The 20995-nt window shown below is 47.2% G+C and overlaps 1 protein-coding gene across 1 annotated transcript in view; it reads right to left on the bottom strand.

The window, feature by feature from the left end:
- The window catches only part of LOC129330237 (inactive serine/threonine-protein kinase PLK5-like), a 32182-nt gene extending 13519 nt beyond the window's left edge, over window positions 1-18663 (bottom strand). The window contains exons 1-8 of the mRNA XM_054980260.1: window positions 18544-18663; window positions 12653-12760; window positions 10219-10335; window positions 8961-9090; window positions 6644-6731; window positions 5139-5234; window positions 4421-4619; window positions 1573-1711 (exon numbers count right to left, since the gene is read on the bottom strand). Of these exons, the coding sequence (XP_054836235.1) occupies window positions 1573-1711; window positions 4421-4619; window positions 5139-5234; window positions 6644-6731; window positions 8961-9090; window positions 10219-10335; window positions 12653-12760; window positions 18544-18657 (991 nt within the window). The 5' untranslated portion in view covers window positions 18658-18663. The remainder of the gene's footprint in view (window positions 1-1572; window positions 1712-4420; window positions 4620-5138; window positions 5235-6643; window positions 6732-8960; window positions 9091-10218; window positions 10336-12652; window positions 12761-18543) is intronic.
- Between the last annotated feature and the right edge of the window lie 2332 nt (window positions 18664-20995).

Consider the following 20995-nt stretch of genomic DNA (forward strand, 5'->3'; position numbering starts at 1 on the left):
TAAATACATGGATCAATGGGAGGAGAATTTAAGGAAGGGGTTGGTTTTGTTTAGGGACACTGCATTGACTGAATATCCCCTTTCCCCACCATTTCTGCCTTGAAGAAATTGGTATCCTCCCCACCCAAATATGACTACATGTTCCCCCTCCCCTCCACAATGAAACAGACTAGAGAAGACATTATGCATTTAAATAATGTGCACCCTTTCCAATGTCATTCTTTAAATGTGATATAGAATCATAGAATATAGGATCATAGGGTTGGAAAGGACCTCTAGGGTCATCAACCCCCTGTACAATGCAGGAAATTCACAACTACCTCCCCCACCCCACACTTACCTGCAGTGACCCCTGCTCCATGCCCAGAAGATGGCAGAACTCCATCAGGATCCCTAGCCAATTTGGCCTGGAGAAAATTGCTACCTGATCCCCAAGGTGGCTATCAGCCTTACCCTGAACATGTAAGAACTAAGCACTGACGTAACCCTTCCTGCCCCCCGCCCCATGATCTGCCTAGGTTCACAGAATCAGCATTGCTGTCAGATGGCCATCTAGTCCCTGCTTAAAAACCTCCAAAGAAGGAGACCCCACCACCTCCTGAGGAAGCCTGTTCCACCGAGGGACCACTTAGTTTCCACTTAGTTCCATTTTAAGAAATTAGGTATTTATGTACTACCTCCAAGCCGTAACTCCCTTTTCCCATCATGTGTTCTGTTATTGCCAAGTTAAGGACCATTTCCCTCACAGGAGAAAACTGAGGAAAAGTAGGAATTGAGCAGTTCTGCCCTTGCTTCATCGCCTGTTACAATTTCACTTCCCTGTCCCTCAACAGGCCAACAATGTCCTTGCTCTTTTTCTTACTTTGAACATATGTCAGGCTGTAACACACACAGTTGTTAAAAAGAGTTCTAATGCAAAAATCAAGTCTCGCTCATGTGAAAATCCCCGGTTTCATTTGATTCCTGATTTGCACTTTGGGTTTCTGAATGGGCAGGTTGCTTTCCTTTCTCTGCATAGCTGCAGCTGATCAACTCTCCCCTACTCAGGACTTCAGTGAGGGCCAAGCTAGAAGTAACAAATCATACTTGAATGGCAAGTGAATAGACTCACATGCAGGGCTTTTTTTCCGCTGGAACGTGGTGGAACGGAGTTCTGGCACCTCTTGAAAATGGTCACATGGCCAGTGGCCCCGCCCCCTGATCTCCAAACAGAGGGCAGTTTAGATTGCCCTCCGCACTGCTCAGTGGTGCAGAGGGCAATCTAAACTCCCCTCTGTCTACGTGATCGAGTGGAGTGCAAGTGGAGCGCAACATGTAAGTCTGTTCACTTGCCATTCAAGTGTAATTCGTCACTTCTAGCTTGGCCCTGAGGTTGCCTCTGAACACATGTCGAATGTGTTCCCCTCACCAGTTTGCCAATGCAGCTGGGCTTCAGAAAAAGGTGTGTGCTATCCCCAAGGGCCCCCTTTCATTTGGGAAGGGAAGGAGTGTCCCTGTATGCTACAGTTCCCCAGCCTCTCCCTGCTATTCTGGTCTCCTCTGGCTAATAATATTCAGGCTAAGAATACTTACCAGTTCTTGACTCTTGGCAGGGGGATCCCCGAAAGAAAATCTTGGCAGCCTTCTGGAAGAATTTGCTGAGAGGGTTGGGAAGAGTGAACATGGGTGCAGAATGACACGCCCGGGATGAAAGCCTGACGGGAGTGAAACCCTGGTGGGGAGATGAAAGAAAGAAAGAAAGAAAGAAAGAAAGAAAGAAAGAAAGAAAGAAAGAAAGAAAGAAAGAAAGAAAGGTTATTTTCCCCAAATGAAATTCCAGTTCCAAGTTGCAGTGAAATGCTCAAGAACATGCCAGCTGCTCGAGGTACAAAGGTGAGCAACAGAATGTGGACAAACGACGCAGCTCCTGTTTCGTGTTGTCTTGGAAGAACAACTCTGGGTACCAATTAGGGAGAAAGTGGGATATAAATAAAATAAAAAGAAGAGCAGGATTAAGAGGAGGGGGAGAAAGAGAAAGTAAGGCCTTGGAGCCAAGCTACAAGTGATGAATGACACTTGGCTGGCAAGTGAACAGACTCACGTGTATTCCTCCCTGTTCACTTGCTCTCCACTTGAAGTGAACAGGGAGGAATACACGCGAGTCTGTTCACTTGCCAGGCAAGTGTCATTTGTCACTTGAAGCTTGGCTCTTAGACTGGAGGGGCTTGCATTGAGGGCAGGCAAAGGAGATAGAGAAGCACATTAGCCAGGCAGTCACGGAGGAGAGAAGGAATGATTTGCATATAGGCAGGTTTTCTCCTAGAAAGTTAGATATCTGCTTTCCGCCCCCTCAATTAAGTATGAAGAGGAGGCCATGCAAAGAGTATAATTTTATTATGGCCACACAAGGAATGTCAGGAGAACACCTTGAACAGAACTAGCCGTGGTGCCCTTGTCCAGAGCTAGCTGCTAGCAAGTGCCAAATTTAAGTGGAAGTTTGGAGAATTCCAAGACATCCTATAATGGCAAACTGGGAGAGCCAATAAACTTAAACACACACACATGCACCCAATTGCAAGAGATCAGTAGCCCCTCTAAAGTTGTGCCCATCTGGAATTTTCATTACCTTGGACCTGCTTTATTTGGGCTGGCAGTTGGCGGCTAGCTATAAACTATAACGGGTTCAGGGGGATTAGTGCATCTCGTTAATCTGTCTTAAATTAGGCTTTTATATATTCCAACAGATTTATATGGAGAGATTGATGGTGGGAAGAGATCCATATAGCTGAGCCAAATACCTTGAATTACTGAGTTAGTCAGGATCTGAAAGCCACCTAAATCATCCAGGATCTACCCTCAAAGAGCTCCCCCACCCCACATCAATCACAGCAGCCTAGACTGCGATGCACCACGAGCAGAGGAGACATGGAAGGAGGCTGTGGAACGCAACAGGTAAATCACAGAAGAGTTACTTAATATGCAAGTGAGTGCTGATCACTCGCGTAAGCGAGCCATGCCAGAGACTGGGAAGGGAGGCAAGATCCATCATTTGGTCAGGCGAGTGCAGGGTATAGTTAGAGGGCCAGACCAGGAGTCCTGAGTTCAAATCCACTCTCTCCTATGAAGTTCACAGGCTGACTTTGAGCCAGTCACTCTCTCTCAGTCTAACCTCCCTCACAGGGTTGTTGTGAGGATACAAAGGGAAGAGAAAGCCCTGAATTCCTTGGAAGAAATGTGGAATAAAATATATTAAACAGATAAATGCTCGCCAGGTTAGCCCTGGTTTAGACTAGGGGTTCTTTCTTGACCCTAATATTTCACTGTTGAGTGAATTAAAAATATTTATACTCTGCTTCTTAATATATCACTTCTCGAGAGAGCTTCCAGAAGTTATTAAAATTACAATTCATTGTTTTTATTTATTTATTTACTTTCTTCACAGCGGTGAGACCCAAAGCAGCTAACATCATTCTCCTCTCCTCCATTTTATCCTTACAACAACCCTATGAGGTAGGTGAGGCTGAGTGTGAGTGACTGACACAGGCCCACCCGGCAAACTTCCGGGGCAGAGCAGGGATTCAACCTGGGGTCGCCCAGATCCAGCACTTTAACCACTACATCGCTATTAGTATAGCAACCATAACTAATTAAAAGCCACAATAGTCTAAATGAGACCAATGGCATAATGGATTTGACATAAGAAAGGAATCGGGTCCTTAGTGCAAAGGTGAAACAAACCCACTTGTCCACCCTACCACTCTCAAAATTATACCCAACTCTACCTTCACTTTCTGCCAGCATCAAGTCTAACTGTAGCTGACTCTGGTGCTCCTGATGAATTGAAAGGGGTAGAAACACACCAAAGACCCTAAGCCGAGGAGCTTTGTCTTCTTGACCTGTACAAGTCCTGTAGCTTTCCCCCAGCAGAGATAGAAATGCTAGTGTGTGTGTGTGTGTGTGTGTGTGATTTTCAGCAGGAAAAAAATTATGTAAGTTGCTAGGTTTAAGATGTCCCTCTTCCCACTATCGAAGAGTCCAGTAGCACCTTTAAGACTAACCAACTTTACTGTAGCATAAGCTTTTGAGAATCACAGTTCTCTTCGTCAGATGCGCCTCTTCCCACTGCGACCTTTCCCATCAAAATTGATGTTAAATTGTGGAAAAAAATGGAGGTAAAAAACCCAATGTCGTACAGAAGAATCAGAGAATCACAACAACATGTCTTCCCAGCCCGATCAATCAGAAAAAGTCCAAGATTCCAAGCCACTTCCAGTTCATTCACAATTCTGATTCCCAGCAGGCTGCCAAATTTTTATTCCTCTAATGGTCCAAAATGTCTTCTGGTTCACCCTGGTGTACCTCTGCATCTCCTTAAACCCGTTCCCATTTCGTTTCACCATGCTACGTCCAACAAGTTGACATACACCCAACCCCCTGGTACCTGGGTGAAAAAGACATGGTTGAGGACCTCCTCCAAACTGGGCCTGGCAGCCGGGTCAGGAGCCAGCAGCTTCCCAATCAGCTCCCGGGCGCTGGGAGAAAGGTGACTGGGCATCGGATAGCGGCCCTCTCGGATACATTGATACATCTCTTGCTTGTGGGTGATCTCAAATGGGGAGCAGCCAGTCAGGGCTGTATACCTGGGGGGGAAAGTCAAGCAATCAGGGGTATTTCTGCATGGATGTACCAGATGGTAGGAAGTGTGGTACTGCTGGAGTCCATCAAGTGGAGACAGACGCTTCCAGCTGTGCCTGGATTCTGAATTTACAGTGTATGCACTTGAAATGCTAAGGGTGGATTCCGCTTCCTTGGCTTCTACCACCACACCATCTGCTGTGTTCAGACTCTGCAGCGGTGATTTTGGCAACCCTCGTATTGTTTACTCTCTCTTACTGGGCTTTCCTCTGGTGGTGTATATGTATGCAAGCTTTGGAGACACACAAAGATCTTCAAAACAGTGAAAAGAAAAGACCCCAAGTCAGCTAGCTATAGGCTCAAATATTTTTGTCTAGTCTCGTCAGAAAGGCAACACATCTTCCCACCCGCACCTCCAAATGCCGGTAGAAAGATACAGACAACTGACGACCTATCATAAACTTCCGCTATACATAGGGTGGCTGCTGGCCCACCAGAGCTTCTTTTGCTTCTGAGTTACTCACATGATACAACCCAGCGCCCAAATGTCCGACTTGAACGAGTGCCCCTTTTTAGCAATTACTTCAGGAGCCAGGTAATTGGGGGTTCCGCAGACCACACTGTGGAAGTGGGGAAAGGGGGTATGGGTGGAGAGTGAAAAGAGCAGGTAAATCCCCTGAGGAAAAAGACAAGGAATGCTGTGCTAGCAAGATTAGGCGTAGCTTTTCTTGTGGCATGAGGTTCCAGGGGCAAGCACCAAATTCGAAAGGTGCGTTACCTGTCTGAAGCTAGAAAAGCAAGCTGAGGCTTTAAGGCAAGGGGGAGAGGCTCCGCTTAGCAGACTACAAACTCAGTCAATGGAAGCTGATTTACTGTGGATGGGAGCTGATGAGAAACACTGTCTGGTTTTGCAAATGAGGCCCAATTCTTCTTCAAGGTTTTCTTTGTATAATCAGGGCCAGGGCGATTGAACTGCACACCCTTTTAGTTTGGAAGTATTCTGATTTTGAAACACGGGGCTTTGTCCCTTCCAGGCGAGGTCACATGTGCAATAAACTTGTATGCGCTTGGGGGAAGCCCCAATTCAACTTTAACACATGACTACTCTCAACTCAAAAATGGTTTGGGGGGAGGAACATGGCTCCTGTGTGTGCGTATAGTACTGGACAGTGTCAGACTAGGATCTGGGAGACCCAGGTTCAAATCTCCGCTCTGCCATGGAAGTTTGCTGAATGAGCTTGGGCTGATTACATTGCCAACTCCTGGTTGGGAAATTCCTGGAGATTTGGGGGGGGGGGAGCCTGGAAGGCAGGATTTGGGGAGAGGAGGGACCTCAGCAAGGTTTTATGTCATACAATCCACCCTCCAAAGCAGTCATTTTCTTCAGGGGAACTGATCTCTGTAGTCTGGAGATCAGTTGTAATTCCAAGAAATTCAGGGCTCATTTTGAGGGGGAACGCGCTGGAACACAGTTTCGGCGGTTCCCCAAAGAGGTCACACTTCAGATGGCCCCGCCCACCTGACTCTCAGCCATTTGGGGCCCGTTTTGGCCCGGATTGGGCCTCTGATGGGTGGTGGATCACTCTCCCACTTTGCAGTGGCCCAATCCTGACCATTTTGGGCCCCTTTTTGCCTCTTTTCAGCCCCCTTTTGCCATTTTGGGCCACATTTCGACCCAGAATGGCCAGGACTGGGTACAAAACAGCCAGGATAGGTGATGTCAGGGGGTGTGGCATATGCAAATCAGCTGTGCTAATGACACACTTCTCGTGATGTCAAGGGGCATGGCATATGCTAATGAGTTAAGCTAATGAGTTCCTCCAGCTTTTTTTCTACGAAATGACCCCTGAAGAAATCTCCAGGTCTCACCTATATACTCTCCACCTGACCAACCTCACAGGATGGCTGTGAGGATAAAAAGCAGAAGAACGATGTAAGCTGCTTTAGGTCCCCGTTGGGGAGAAAGTCAAAGTATATATGAATCAAAATAAATTCCCCAAACACATGCTTCACCGTTCATGGCACTCACCCCCGCCTTCTGTTAGCCTGTTCCTCTCGGGTTGCCAGTCCCAAGTCTCCAATCTTTACCTGCATGTTTTTTGTGATGAAAAAGTTACCTGGGAATGAGAAGGCCAGAAAGGGTCTAAGCCCCCATCCTCAATACAGACCAAACACCACACAGCAATTCCCAGAGTTTCCGATACAGCTGCATGAGGCTGTGCCATTTATGAGGTTATTGACTAAGCTGTTATCTGGGAAACCAGAACGAGAATCAGAATCTCTGAGAGGCAGCATCGCATAGTGGTGAGAGTGTCAGGCTAGGAACTGGGAAGCCCAGGTTAAATTCCCACTCTGCCATGGAAGCTTGCTGGGTGACCTTGGGCCAGTCATACATCCTCAGCCGAACCTACCTCACAGGGTTGATGTGAGGATACAATGGAGGAGAGAACCACGCAAGCCACTTTGGTTCCTCATTGGGTAGAAATGTGGGTTATAAATGAAATAAACAATAATAATTTTATGCATGGTCTCTCTGGAATTGGAAAAGATATGTGGTGGGGGGAGTGTTGTGGTTAGAGGCTGCCCCAGACAGACTGGGTGTAATAGATCACTGTTAGATCGGAGACAGAGAAGCACCCTCGGAGAAGAGAAAGTTCTCTGGCCATTTTCACACTACTAACCTGCTTCCGTAACGTTGCGAAACGTCGCACAAAAAACACGGAAGATAGCCTCTTCTCGTGAGAGTTTTGCACGATGTCGCGCAAAACTCTTGCGATGCCGTGCAAAACTCTCACGAGAAGATGCTATCTTCCGCGTTTTTTGCGCGGCGTTTCGCAACGTTACAGAAGTAGGTTAGTAGTGTGAAAACGGTCTCTGCGTATGTTTGTGTATAATGTGCGTGCATCCTTGTGAACACAGCAGAAAGACTCCTTTTCAATGCAACATTCCCGTCTCTGCTTCTGTCTGATGCTTGCTGAGCATGCAATATGAGCAACAGCAGGTTAAGTCCCAGTGCGTGTGAAAAAGATATTCTTGCACAGGACACACAGGCCCAATTACAGCTGCATTCCCCACTGGAGTCCTATGCCCAGAGAGCTCCCAAGGTCCAGCCTGCAATAGTGGGATGAGGTCACCTCGCAGGCATTCCCCACTGCTCAGCCCCAGACAGCCGGCGGGCTGGCTGTGCCGCTGCTGTGTATTTTTAATCCCCACTCCAAAGTCCAGCCTTGCGAGTGCCTGGGAGGAAGGGCGAATTTGGGGCAGTGGGTGATTAACTTCCCTAGCATCCCTAATTCCAAACAACTATGATTTTGTATCCATGCATAAGCCGCTAGAGACCAAATATCTTTGGAGGAGTCAGCCACGTGCCGTAACAGAAGTTTTAAAGATATTAAAGTTGCGTTTTGTGCTGAATCCTAAAAATATGTTATTAAATATTCTTCCAAGTAGTTATAACAAAAGAGCACAGGGAACTTTTGAAATTTATGGTGATGGTGGCAAGATAGTATATGTAACAAAACCAAAGGCAGAATTTTGTCCAGATAAGATTGAATGGGTGTGCAAATTGTATGAATACGCATCAATGGCTAAATTAATGTTGTATATACATAACAGACCAATCCACGAATTTCAGGAAAAAAATGAAAGCTTTTTTTGATGATGTAGCTGGAATTAATTAGAACTGAGAATAATTATCACATAAAGTTGATTATAAAATGCTTAATACAAAACATTTGATCTAAGGTAATGAGGGAAGGAGAGGAAAATTATTGTGTAGCTTAGATACTTGGTCTGGTTACTTGATGCATTGTTTACTGTTTATTGATATTATTCTCCTTTAGTTCTATTTTGATCTTTCAATAAAATATATAAAACCTTTTTTTAAAAACCCAGAAGTTTTAGAAACAGACATCCCAGGCGTGCTCCACCTTTAATCTAGCCAACCTGTCCCTCATCAATCATCTCTCTCCCACTCAGGGTTTTTTTTCTGGGAAAAGAGGTGGTGGAACTCAGTGGGTTGCCCTCGGAGAAAATGGTCACATGGCTGGTGGCCCCGCCCCCTGATCTCCAGACAGAGGGGAGTTTAGATCGCCCTCTGCACCGCTTGGCGGCGCGGAGGGCAATCTCAACTCCCCTCTGTCTGGAAATCAGGGGGCAGGGCTACCAGCCATGCGACCATTTGCAAGAGGTGCTGGAACTCTTTTCCACTGCATTCCTGCTGAAAAAAAGCCCTGCTCCCACTAAAACTTGAGGGGGGGGACTTCTTCTGAGTCAGTTTGCCCATCACCTGCTCACCAAAGCAACCTTCCTCCCATCCAAACCAGACTTCAGGCGGTGCTACCTACTCAGTTTGAGGTCGCGGTGGATGATCCCTTGTTGGTGTATGTACTGCAGGCCAGAGATGATCTGCTTCAGGTAGAACCGGACCTCTGGCTCTGTCAGTGTCTTCCGCGCTTTCAGGATGTGGGCCAAGGACTGCAGAGGGGTTGGGGAGAAGCAAGAGAGACAAACGAAGCTGGTTTTCCACAGTGCACTGCGGCGCCTGCCACTCATTCCAAGCTTGGAATCCTGAATTTCAAAAGGGCAACCATGCACCGCACTGCGCTGCAGGAGGCTGGGCTGGAACACTGCAGAGCTGGAGAGTTTCACTCAGGACATCACAAACCCCAGTTATGCAGAGTCGAGCCAACGGTCCATCAATCTCCACCGACAGAGAGCCAGTGTAGTGTAATGGTTAGCGTGTCGGATTAGGATCTGGGAGGCCCAGGTTTGAATCCCCACTCTGCCAAGGAAGCTTACTAGGTGATCTTGGGCCAGTCACAGTCTCTCAGCCTAACCTACCTCACATGGTTGTTGTGACAATAAAATGCGTATAAATACAATAAATAAATAAAAATAAATGAATAAAAATAGGAAGAGGGTCTCCGGGATCAACCTAACACTGCTGTCTACCTTTGAAAGGGGAGAATCTTCAGCTGGCGTGCTCTGCCACTGAATTATGCGCCCTTCCCCAAATTCTAAATCACCGAGGGGCCTTGCACAAATCCCCCTGTTCTTGGTCCCTGCCTACCTCACAAGGCAGTTCCGAGGCTAAACCCCATCTCCAAGCTCTCTGTTTTTTTAATTACCTGCTTTCCCCTTTAGCATATTATGTGTGGAGCACATGATGTTCGAGAACATGATGCTCCACTCTCCTTGGGTCCAGCCTAACTTACAGGGATGTGGTGCTGCTAAACCCCTGCTCTAAGCCCTTTGAGGGAAGCACAAACTATGCTCCTGATTCTTATCATCTGCTTTCCACTTTAGCACATTGTGTGTGGATCCCTTGATGTTCAAGCATGCTCCACTCACCTTTGGCCTCAATTTACTTCAGAGGATTTCTGCAAGGCTAAACCCTGATGGAAGAACTCAATACAACCTCTGCTCACAAACTCTGCTCTTTCTCTTTGTTCTCTGCTTCCCTTTTAGCAGATCAGGTTCGAAGGCCATTAACACCCCAGGTAGGAGCGCATGTGGATGAAATTTCAGTCACATAGAAAGCCGTTGCCCTCTTAAACATTACGAAAACTCTCACAGCTAAGACCTCCAGTTTCTGCTTCTCACCTTTCGGCTGCAATATTCCAGCACCATGTAGATATTTTCCTGGTCAGCAAAATGTCGGTGGAACCCCACAACGTTTCTGTGCTTGAGCTGGCTGTGCAGTTCAATTTCTCGTTCAACCTGCAAAGGAGTAGGAGGGGCGGCAAATGAAATTTTTGCAGAAATGCGTGCACACCCGCCGAGAAGTCACGAGGCGCAAGTGCTGGAGTCAGCGAGAGCTTGCAAACACGGCAGAAGAAAATCCACCAAGGACAAATGCCTAAGGGGAGAGAAAAATAGTAGAGTCCAGTAGCACCTTTAAGACGAACGAACTTTATTGTAGCATAAGTTTTTGAGAGCCACAGCTCTCTTCATCAGATCTGACGAAGAGAGCTGTGGCTCTCGAAAGCTTATACTACAGTAAAGTTGGTTCATCTTAAAGGTGCTATTGGACTCTTTACTATTTTGCTACTACAGACTAACACAGCTAACTCTTCTGGATATATAAGGGGAGAGAGAGTATGAAAGAGAGAACCAACAGAGGTATCTTGCTGTTTCAAAATGTGAAGAAAGCCCACCACCAACTGCTTCTGTGGCTCACCCTCGACCCCTCTCTCTAGTTGGTACCTTTTTTAGGATGTTAAGGAAAGCCCTGCCTGATCAGAACTAAGAGGGATTTGTTTTAGCCAGTAACACTGGCCTAGTGAAAGACCAAATTCACATGCTACGAAGTCCTTGCGTCCCTCACATTTCCCTCCCCGTCTTGTCGACCATGATGCTCTTGGAGTTCCAGGCTTGGAAGTTAACTCCCAGGTGCGTAGAGGGCCAATTTGAAATAGGACCACAGAGGAAGGGGGACTGCAACCTTCCACCTGTGCCCTTTTCCGAACAAGAAACGGTCAGGAAATTATTTGGGGGAAATGTACGTGTACTGATGGGCTGCACCTAGTGGCTCTCCAGGGCTATTTTCCAAGTTGGGAGAACAGTGTAGGCTTAAGCCTCCTCCTCCCCACTTGCCACAGTTGTAATCCAAATGGGACCCCCACCCCGTGCCTGAGAATTAAGTTCCGAGCATGGAATTTGCCAACCACGTCTGTCAAGACCTGTGGTGAGCACAAGGACTTGGTAATTTGCCAACTGGCCCTGAGAAATCTGAGGGCATCAAAACTAGAGTCTGTCCCATTTTATTCTCTAAACCAACGCAAGCCAAAATTTGGCTGTTACTGGCCTAATCTGTGGCCACTAATGAGTCTATGGCCACTAACGAGGCCAGCATTAGCGCATGGCAGGATGATGTCTTTCCAGCGCAACAAGGAAGGGAAGGCCTCCGTGAGGGGGTGGGGTGAACTGAAGAAGTGAGTTGTGACTCACGAAAGCTCATACCTACCATTAATTTGGTTAGTCTTATACAGGGGTCATTTCTTAGAAAAAGAGCGGGAGGAACTCATTAGCATAACACATTAGCATAACTCATTAGCATATGCCACGCCCCTTGCCATCACTGGAAACATGTCATTAGAATAACTGATTTGCATATGCCACACCCCCTGACATCACCTATCCTGGCTGCTTTGGACCCAATCCTGGCCATTCAGGGCCAAAATTGGGCCCAAAATGGCAAAAAGGGGCTGAAAATGGCTGAAAGGGGGCCCCAAATGGCTGAGAGTCAGGTGGGCGGGGCCACCTGACATGTGACCTCTTTGGGGAACTGCCGGAACTGCGTTCCAGCACGTTCCCCCTTGAAATGAGCCCTAGGTGCTACTGGACTCTTGCTCTTTTCCACTGATTCATTAATGTTTATGATGGTGGTACAAAAGAGTGACTTGCAACCAGGAAATCAGAAGGAGATTGAGACTTCAAAGGGCAGCCATGAATGAACTAGAAGAAGAGCCTTAAGTGTAAGGAAGTATTGCTGGGAGCCAAGATCAAGATAATTCATACTATGGTATTGCCCCCATTACAATGTATGGGTGCAAGCTGGACAATGAAGAAAGCTGACCAGAAGAAAATTGATTTGTTTGAAATATGGTACAGGAAAGTTTTACAGATACCATGGACCACCAGAAAAACAGATGCGTGGGTTCTAGATCAAATCAAGACGGAATTCTCCCTAGAAGCTAAAATGACTAAACTGAGGCTACTTTGGTCACATCATGAGACGTTGAGACTTGCTGGAAAAGACAATAATGCTAGGGAAAGGTGGAAGGCAGTAGGAGAAGAAGACTCAACATGAGATTGATTTACTCAGTAGAGGAAGCCACGGCCTTTAGTATGCAAGACCTGAGCAAGGCTGTCAATGACAGGACATTTTGGAGGCAGTTAATTCTGAGGGTCGACGTAAGTTGGAAGTGATGTTGGGGGACCGTGATTTAAGAGATATCCAATTGAGGCAAAGATAGACCCAATCTCTATACAGTTCCTATCAATCCGTACCCCCAGACCTCAAACATCAGCTCACCTTTCCCCTGTTGTCCAGTCTGGAGACTCGGGACTGAGAGACAACCTTCACTGCATAGACTTTGTTGGTAGATGTGTCCGTGAACTTGAAGCATCTTCCAAACGCCCCCTGTGACAAAAAGGGGACGAGATTAGGAATCAGGCCTCTGTTGGGATACAGGAGTGAGCTGCAGAAAACAGAAGATGCTTAACTGAAGTCGCCATTCACAGACCTATTAAGACATGTTAGATTGGCAGAGGCATGTGCAAGTTTTGGAGTCTCACAGAATGCCTTTGCTAGGTAGAAGAGTGTGATGAAGACTTCTGTGACACTCAAAATCTGACACATCCTAAGATGGTTACCCCCCGACACTCACACGCAAAATAGTCCTATATATACTTTTTTATACCCCATGGAGAAATAGGAGGCTCCTCCTTCAAACTTGAATTATCCTAGAGAGAGGAGGTTCCACTGGAATAGCTTCTGAAACATTTCTTCCTTTTCTGCACATTTGGCAATGGCTGTAATATTAACAAAAACTGGAGCATGCTCCATCCTGAAGGCACAGAGTAGGTGAGAATAATGCTAAAATAGCCCGACAAAAGCTAACTGGAATTGAGACTGGATTCGTGCTTTTTAAAAAAGAACCTCTTCTTATTGTTAATCCCCAGTTGCAGGACCCAGTAGCTCTGTGGAATAAAGCACTCCATCTTAAAAGGGAAAAAGGAAATTTTCCTGTCCGCCGTCCAGCGTTTGTGACAGTTCTTATGCATGTGTAGAGTGGGCTCTGGCTGCCAGAAACATTTGCCACAGTAAACGTGTTAAACTTCCAGGTGCCACAAAACTCTTTGTTGCTTTGGCTGTGGCAGGGTCACACTAGTACCGCTGCAGAACCAGTTCTAATTCTCCCCGTTCCTATGGCTTCTTTTTCATATTTGGTGCCTACTGTATCCATGTCCTGGAATAGAAATCACAGGATCCCTGCCCCCATGGAGTTTACGATCAGCAGTGAGCAGCCATAAAGGGAAGCTGAGAGCGTAACTTAACGTTACAAATTGCACGGGTTCACCATGAGAATGAGTTCCCAGTGGCAGTTCATCAGTAAATGTGCAGCACAGCCCGATTCAGACCAGACAGCTGTGTAGGAGGGAGGAGGAGTTCCCGCCTTCTCCTTGTGCTGTTTTCTGTAGCTGAAACAGCCCAGGGGGCATGGGGGGGGGAGTTCCCCAAGGGGCATGGCGGGGGGAGTTCCTGCTCTGTTGGAGCCGGCATGTGCACTGAACCCTTGCATGTGCTAGCTCACCACAGAGCAAATAATGGCCCTGGGGGTTTTCAGCCACAGAAAACAGCACGGAGAGAAGGCAGGAATTCCACCTTCTCCTGCACAGCAGTCCCGATCTGAATCAGGCCACCAGCAACTAGCAGGTACAGTATGGCTGCAAGCTTGTAATGTCTAGTTAGGCTATGAAGCAAAGGGAGGAAGGAATCGGGGACTGGAAAGGGAGCTGTTTTTAATCTTCTCCCATGACTCGGAGAACTCGCACAAGATCCTGCTGAGGCTCTTTGCCCAGTAAGCCACTTTCCACAACACAAACTGCCCTGCTGTTTTCTGAGCTTGGACTGGATCTGGTTGGTTCTGTAGTACAGAAGAGGGTCCATTTGAGATGGCTCGGGATACTGTGTGAACCAAAGACTGCTGAACCAGGGCTGTGTGCAGACTGGGGGCTGTCATGGCTGACCCCCTCCCCAATGCAGTTCTCAAGGGGTGCTGCGGCACATCTCCAGCTTATGGGGACAAGGTCCAAACATCCATTCCCTGACCCCTCTCCAATCCCATCGGATTCATCCAATCGTGCAAAGAAAAAAAATCCATTTAATTTCTGAAATGTAAGACACATTTTATTGTCTTGAAGCTCAGGATGCACACGCGCACACACACTCCAGACCGCCATAAAGTATGTATCCCTTTCCCCAAGCCAGATATGTGGACATTAATGCATTTGAATGGGAATTCCTTCTGAAGGATAGCAGTCTCACAACCATTACTAATAAGTTCATTTAATGCACCATTCCTTGGCATATATACTAATCCTAGAAGGTCTGTGCAGAGAATTTGGTTTGTGTTTTGTGGCAGAAGCTTTGGTGGATTGGAACACACTTGGTTAGCTGCTTGACGTGTATCCTCAACTGAAAGTATTGTATACAGTGGGGCCAAAATGCAAGTGGTCCAGCCAGTGATATTTCCATGCAAATCTTGACTGCAGGCAAGAGATGAGCGAGATTATTCACAACAGAAAGACCCAGAAATTGAGAAGCAGCCAGTATCCATGCAGAGGAATATCATGCTCCCTCTAGGTACGAGCAGGTGACTCTCACACCTGGACAGAACAGTAGAAAGGATGTGGCGCTCGAGTGTTTATCGGGAAGGTGGTGTTAAGAGTCCAGTGTTCTGACTAAGCGAGGTGCTGGTTCAGCAGGAGCAAAGAGGAGCCAGGAGGTGGCCGGGCGTCCCAGATATTTCTAAGGGAAAATCGAAACGCTCATTTGGAGCTTGCAGAGATGAGTGTGGGAAGGTACAGCTTCTGGAGAAGGAGCTACAAGGGATGAAGGCAGCCGTTGCGGGGAGGAAACGGCCCCACCTGAAACTGCAGGTAGGAAAAAGATACGGTTTTCCTAAGCCATGTGCATACCATCTCCAAAAGGGTTCAGTCCAAGGAATTCCAGGTGGTTTGGGATCTCATTTCATCCTCACAAGAAAGGAAGCCAGCCAGCTCAAGGCAACTGCGCAGGGGTGATGCATGGACGGTTCGTTTATTTATACCCTGCTTTTCTCTCCAGTGGGGACCCAAGGCAGCTTACATCATTCTCCTCTCCTCTATCCTGTCAGGCAGGTCAAGATGAAACTATGTGGCCAGCCCAAGGCCACCCAGCAAGCTTCCATGGCAGAGTGGGGATTCGAATCTGGGGCTCCCGGGTCCTGCTGTACTGCACTTTAATACTTTTTTCCCCCTTGCAAGGATCCTGCATCTTTAGAAGCTTCATGGAACGTGCAAGATGGACAGTTTTTCCCCATGTGGAGATGTAGGAATGGGAAACACTTCCCCTGTTGGATTTCTGCTTGTGGGGCTGTTGTTAAATGCACAGGAGAAAAGCATTAGGAACCTCACAGCCCCAAGGTGGAGCTCTCTGCTTCACATCTTCATTGCAGCACTGACAAGCCATTTGCACCAAGTCCACAACCAGGGCAAGAAGGCAACAGAGCTCTCCTGCTGTGAGTCTCTAGTAATCAGAGGTAGACTGCTTCTGAACATGGAGGTTTCATTTAGCTCTCATAATTCTTGGTGAGCATTTCTTTCATACACATGTCTAAGTTTTAAGATGAGTTTTATAAGATGGAATTGTTTTATTTATTTTGGGACCTGTTTTTATATTCTGACGTGATCCACTCTGAGCCTGCTTGCAGGGAAAACAGAATATAAGTGCAATAATTAGGTTAATCTCTTTTTAAAAATAAGAATATTAACTTGCAGGATCAGACCTAAAGTCCACTTTAGTCCAGCTTCCTCTTTCCAACAGGGGCCAGCAAGTTCTTTCAGGAAACCTCACAAGCAGGGCAGGAAGGCTGGGGCTGTTCCCAGTTGCTTGTCTCCAGCACCTGACATTCAGAGACACACTGCTTCGGCACATGGAGGTTCCACCTTATCTAACATGCCTTCCTTTTTGCTCCAGCCGTCTGATTTTGGGGCAGAGGTGGGTATGGAACCCTCCTCAGAAGCCTCGACGACACAATCTCCTTCATTCTCACAACTAGAGCAAGAAGGCAACAAAGCTCTGCTGTTGTGAGTCATTAAAAGTCAGAGGTAGACTGCTTCTGCACATGGAGGTTCCACTTCACCTACCATGCCTTCTTTTTTGCTCCAGCCCTCTGATTTGGGGGCAGAGGCGGCTATGGAACGCTCCTCAGAAGTCCTCGATGACGCGATCCCCTTCATTCAGAAACCGCAATCGGATTGGCAGGCCTCCGAATTGGGCGGGGCGTCCTCTTCCACCTGTAACTAGCCCGGGCATGTTTGCAAGAACCCGGGACATGTCTGCGCAAGTCACGGGCATAGTTGCTAGCTAGAGGGATTCTCACGTTGTGCGTTTGGTGTCAGCGGTCGGAATGGCCCTCCAAGTACAGGCAGGGCACGGACACTGGGGGGGGGGAGGGACTGGGGGCTGAGGACGGCTTGGAAGAGGGAGATCTTCTCTGTCTCGGACTGAAATCCTATGCACTCTTGCTTTGCAGCGACCCATGGGATTCAAGAGGCTGGTTTAGGGCGCTGTCACTTGTGGGGGGGGAACAGTTCCTCCCTCAAACAGTCGCGTGTGTTCTGCACTAGCCGACCCAGAGTAATTTAAATTATAACCTTTTTTTGGTCTTTTTACATTTTGTGGGCAGCGGTTGTTCCTTTTGATGTCATCACGGCCCAGCAATTCGCTTTTGCTCTGCTCTATGAAATAAATATTATTTTCCCTAAGTGGTACCCCCCTGCGTTTGCCAAATACACGCACGTTCATTTTATGTATAGAGGGATTCACCTGGCTTTCAGGGCAGCTAACGTCAGTCGGTAAGGGCACATCCGATCTGCAGAGCCCTCGATCCAAAACTAACGTGGCAATGATTAAAGATTAAAGCAGCTTCAGGATTCTTGGGAAACAAACTTTGGGAAAACAGCCCCGAAAACTGCCTCAATTCACCCCATAACCGGCCACAAAATGCAGCAGCAGTCTAGAATCTGGATTTTAAGAAAACGGTTTATGGAAAGACTATTCAGTCACCCCTCCCTGCATTTCTCTCTTCCTTCCCTCTGTCCCCCCCCCCCCCGCCCAGTGCTTATTTTATATTGTAAGGTCATCAGGGACTGGGAATTCTCTAGTGTCGCCTTTGGGATTCTGCAAGGATCCACATACAGGTTTACAGGTTTATCAGTATATGGTCATGCATGAAAATACTTACCAGCCAAACATGCTTTGCAAGAAGAAGGGGCCCCTAAGTGTGCAGGAGGCCGTCTCAAATTTCCCTCCCCACTCATTCCTTTGGGTTTTTTCCCCCCAACTCTCCAGAGGCGAGTGGGGTCCAGGACGCCAAAGAGGATTGGTTGGAAGTAGGGCTAGCAGGATGCATGGCGGTTGTGTCCTCAGGGTGGGGAGAAAAGGGGGGCTTAGAGGACTTGGGCAAGCTTGATCTGCCAGTCACCTTGTGACTCAGTTTCCCTTCCCTGGTATGCAGGAAAGTGGCCTCACTCATGTCTCTTGGTGCAGTGGGGAACCCCTTTGCGCTTCTTAACGCAGTCCTTTTGCTCCGGAATTACACAGTAGTTAGGGTCGCCAACCTCCAGGTGGGGCCTGGAGATCTGGAATTACAGCTGATCTCCAGATGACACAAACCAGTTCCCCTGGAGAAAATGGCAAGTATTGATGGTAGAGTCTATGCCCCGCTAAGGTTCCTCTGCTCCCCAAACCCCAACCTCACCAGACTCCACCCCCAAATCCCCAGGAATTTCCCAACACAGATTTGGCAACCGTAAGATCCAATAGCACTTTAAAGATGCATAAAAATTATTCCCCCCTAAACTGTTAGTCTGTATAGCGCAGCGCTCCGGACTCCTGTTTAATTTCCCTGCGACAGCCTGACACCTTTAGTGGCTGCAAGCAACCTCAGCGCACGATCGCCACGACAGGCTCTTCCCTCTGCCTGGGCTCTGTTCCGTGCCATGCAGCTTCCCTACCGAGCATCTTCCTCCGTCCCCCCAAACCAGCCCCTTCGCTTCGAAAAGGGACGTGCACGGGGGTAAAAAAGCCTCACGCACAGGCTAAAAATACAAGAAGATGTCAAGACCAAAGAAGCGCAACTTTGCAAAGCGATTTACCTTGCCCAGTAGCTGGCCCCTCTTGTAAAGCGTCCCAGAGCCGGGATCCTCGATGAAGTATTTCAGAGCCTCCCCCTCGGCTTTCCTCCGGGCTGAATAGTCCATCCGCCCCATGGCCGGTGCCTGGCAAAGCCTCCGAGGCAGAAGTGCCCCCCCACAGTCCCAGCGCCTTCCCAACCCCCTCCCCTCCCTTCCCCTCCCCTGCCCTGCCCGGCTCTCTCCCGCTGCTGAGGAGAGTCTGACCAAGCCAGCTGGTGCCAGGGCTCCTTATAAGACAGGGCGTGGGGACCGCCTCTGCCCCGGCCTTGCCAATGGGACAGTGAGAAACACAGGCAGGGGGACCAGACTGGGGCACACAGGAGCAGTGGGGACTGCTTTGCGGTGGCCAGAATGGGAGACGGTTACTGAAGAAGCAAAACAACAGCATTTGAGACTATTGGCATCTTCTTTTTTTCCTTAGTGATTTACAAATGTTATTTAAGCTATCAACAGTAAACATAAAAGATAAAAAAACCACAACGATCTTTTAAAAAACCCACACTAACAATACATATAAACATGTAATAACAAACAAGGCAAGCAGCGAATATCAATAAAAAGACAATACAATTTAGAAAGAGAAGAAAAAAACAAAAACAGAAAAAGACAAATTGAGTTCCGATTTTCTCCGCAACAGCTAAATATCGTTTTTAAAGTCTCGCTTATTCTGTGTTAAATGTAAGAGCCCTCTTTTTTCTATTGTTCGTGATTCTTAATCCATAAACCCAGGTATCATCAAATCATTATCTATTTCATGAGCCTAGGGTCTAGTGGCATCTTCGAAACCAACAAAATTCTCAGGGGCTAAGCTTTCGAAAGTCAAGCTCCCTTCTTCTGATACCACTTCTTCATATTTGAAGAAGAGAGCTTTGACTCTCGAAAGCTTAGACCCTGAAAATCTTGTCGGTTTCTAACATGCCACTGAACTCAAATCCTGCTGTTTTACTGCAGACCAACATAGCTATCTACCTAAAAAAGCCAAGTTTTCTTGCAATGAATATTTGTGTTCCCTCCCCTCCATATTGGGACAGGCAAGAAACACTTCTCTTCCTCTAGCAGGGATACCCCTCCCCAAGTACAGCTGCAGGTTCGTGTTCTGGCGCTGTGCAATCTGCACTTTTATTTAAAAGCAGGAAGAATGTTGATCAGGATATATTGGTGGTGGAGAGTGCTGTTAAGCCATAACTGAATTATGGTAGGGTTTTCATGGCAAGGGACTAACAGAGGTGGTTGGCCATTGCCTGCCTCTGCAACCCTGGTCTTCGTTGGAGGTCTCCCATCCAAATACTAACCAAGGCTGACCCTGCTTAGCATCTGAGATTTGACTAGATCTGGCTTGCCTGGGCTATCTAGGAAAAGGGTAAAGGTGTATTAGGATAATGATCTATTAGGGTAAAAGGTAAAGATATATTATGAAAACAGAAGAGCCTGACAATGTGGTTATTACTTGCCATTCAAATTATACGAAATGGAAAATGCTTGCAAAAGCAGCAGGTGGTATGCTACAGGGTGCCTTAGCGTTCATGTATGTGTATTGATGCTCAGGAGGATGCGTCGGGTCACCACTCTGAGATTTATCTTCCAGAGACCCTGGAAAGGGAAGCCAAACCCTAACTGATGGTAAAGTAAGCCTAGCACACTAGCAAAATTTCAACAAGGCACCCTTGCATGACATAAAAGAAGAACAGAAAAGGGACACTGGTATAGCAGAGGCAGGGATCAATAACGAGGGGCAGGAGAATCCACAAGCATGCATCAGAGTTCAGTTGTGTGGTCAGCTTTGCAAGGCAAAAGGTGAACATGAAAGGCTTGGGCACCTGTACAATGTTGTAAACCATATTCTTGCACCAGTTTAGGAATCAAAGACAGCCATGTGCACCTGCACTGTACAAAACTTCATACAATTTGGAAGAAGACTTGGGTGGAGAGTTGACTACCCACGTCAATTGGTAATCCGGACATGATCATTCCATCTCCCTGGTCCCAGAATAATGTACCCAAAAGCGAGGCCTGCAACTCAGCTTGGTCCTTGGCATGCCTCCTGGCTTTCCGCAAATGATGCAAAATGGAATTATTCAAGAAGGATTTTTTACTCAGAGAGGAGGGCTGTACTGTAAGGAAGTGGTCTCAAAGAGGCGCATTAGGGATAGGGACTATAGAGTAGACTTTACTACTATGTACTGTCTGTTGCTTTAAGTATGATCCTGCTCGGTAGTTTTGGTGTTGTTTAATATGTCAGTCTTAGAATTGCCTATGTTCTGTTTCAGCCCTTTTCAGCTCTGTATTGGATTTCTGCTGGTTGAATCTTTGCAAACTTGCATTTATATACCCAATTACATTGTTTATTGAAATGTCTTTGAAACTGACTATACTGATTCACACTGTGTAATCCGTCTTAAATCTCAGTGAGAAA

Source organism: Eublepharis macularius, chromosome 5 (assembly GCF_028583425.1).
Source record: "Eublepharis macularius isolate TG4126 chromosome 5, MPM_Emac_v1.0, whole genome shotgun sequence".
Classification (NCBI taxonomy): Eukaryota; Metazoa; Chordata; class Lepidosauria; order Squamata; family Eublepharidae; genus Eublepharis; species Eublepharis macularius.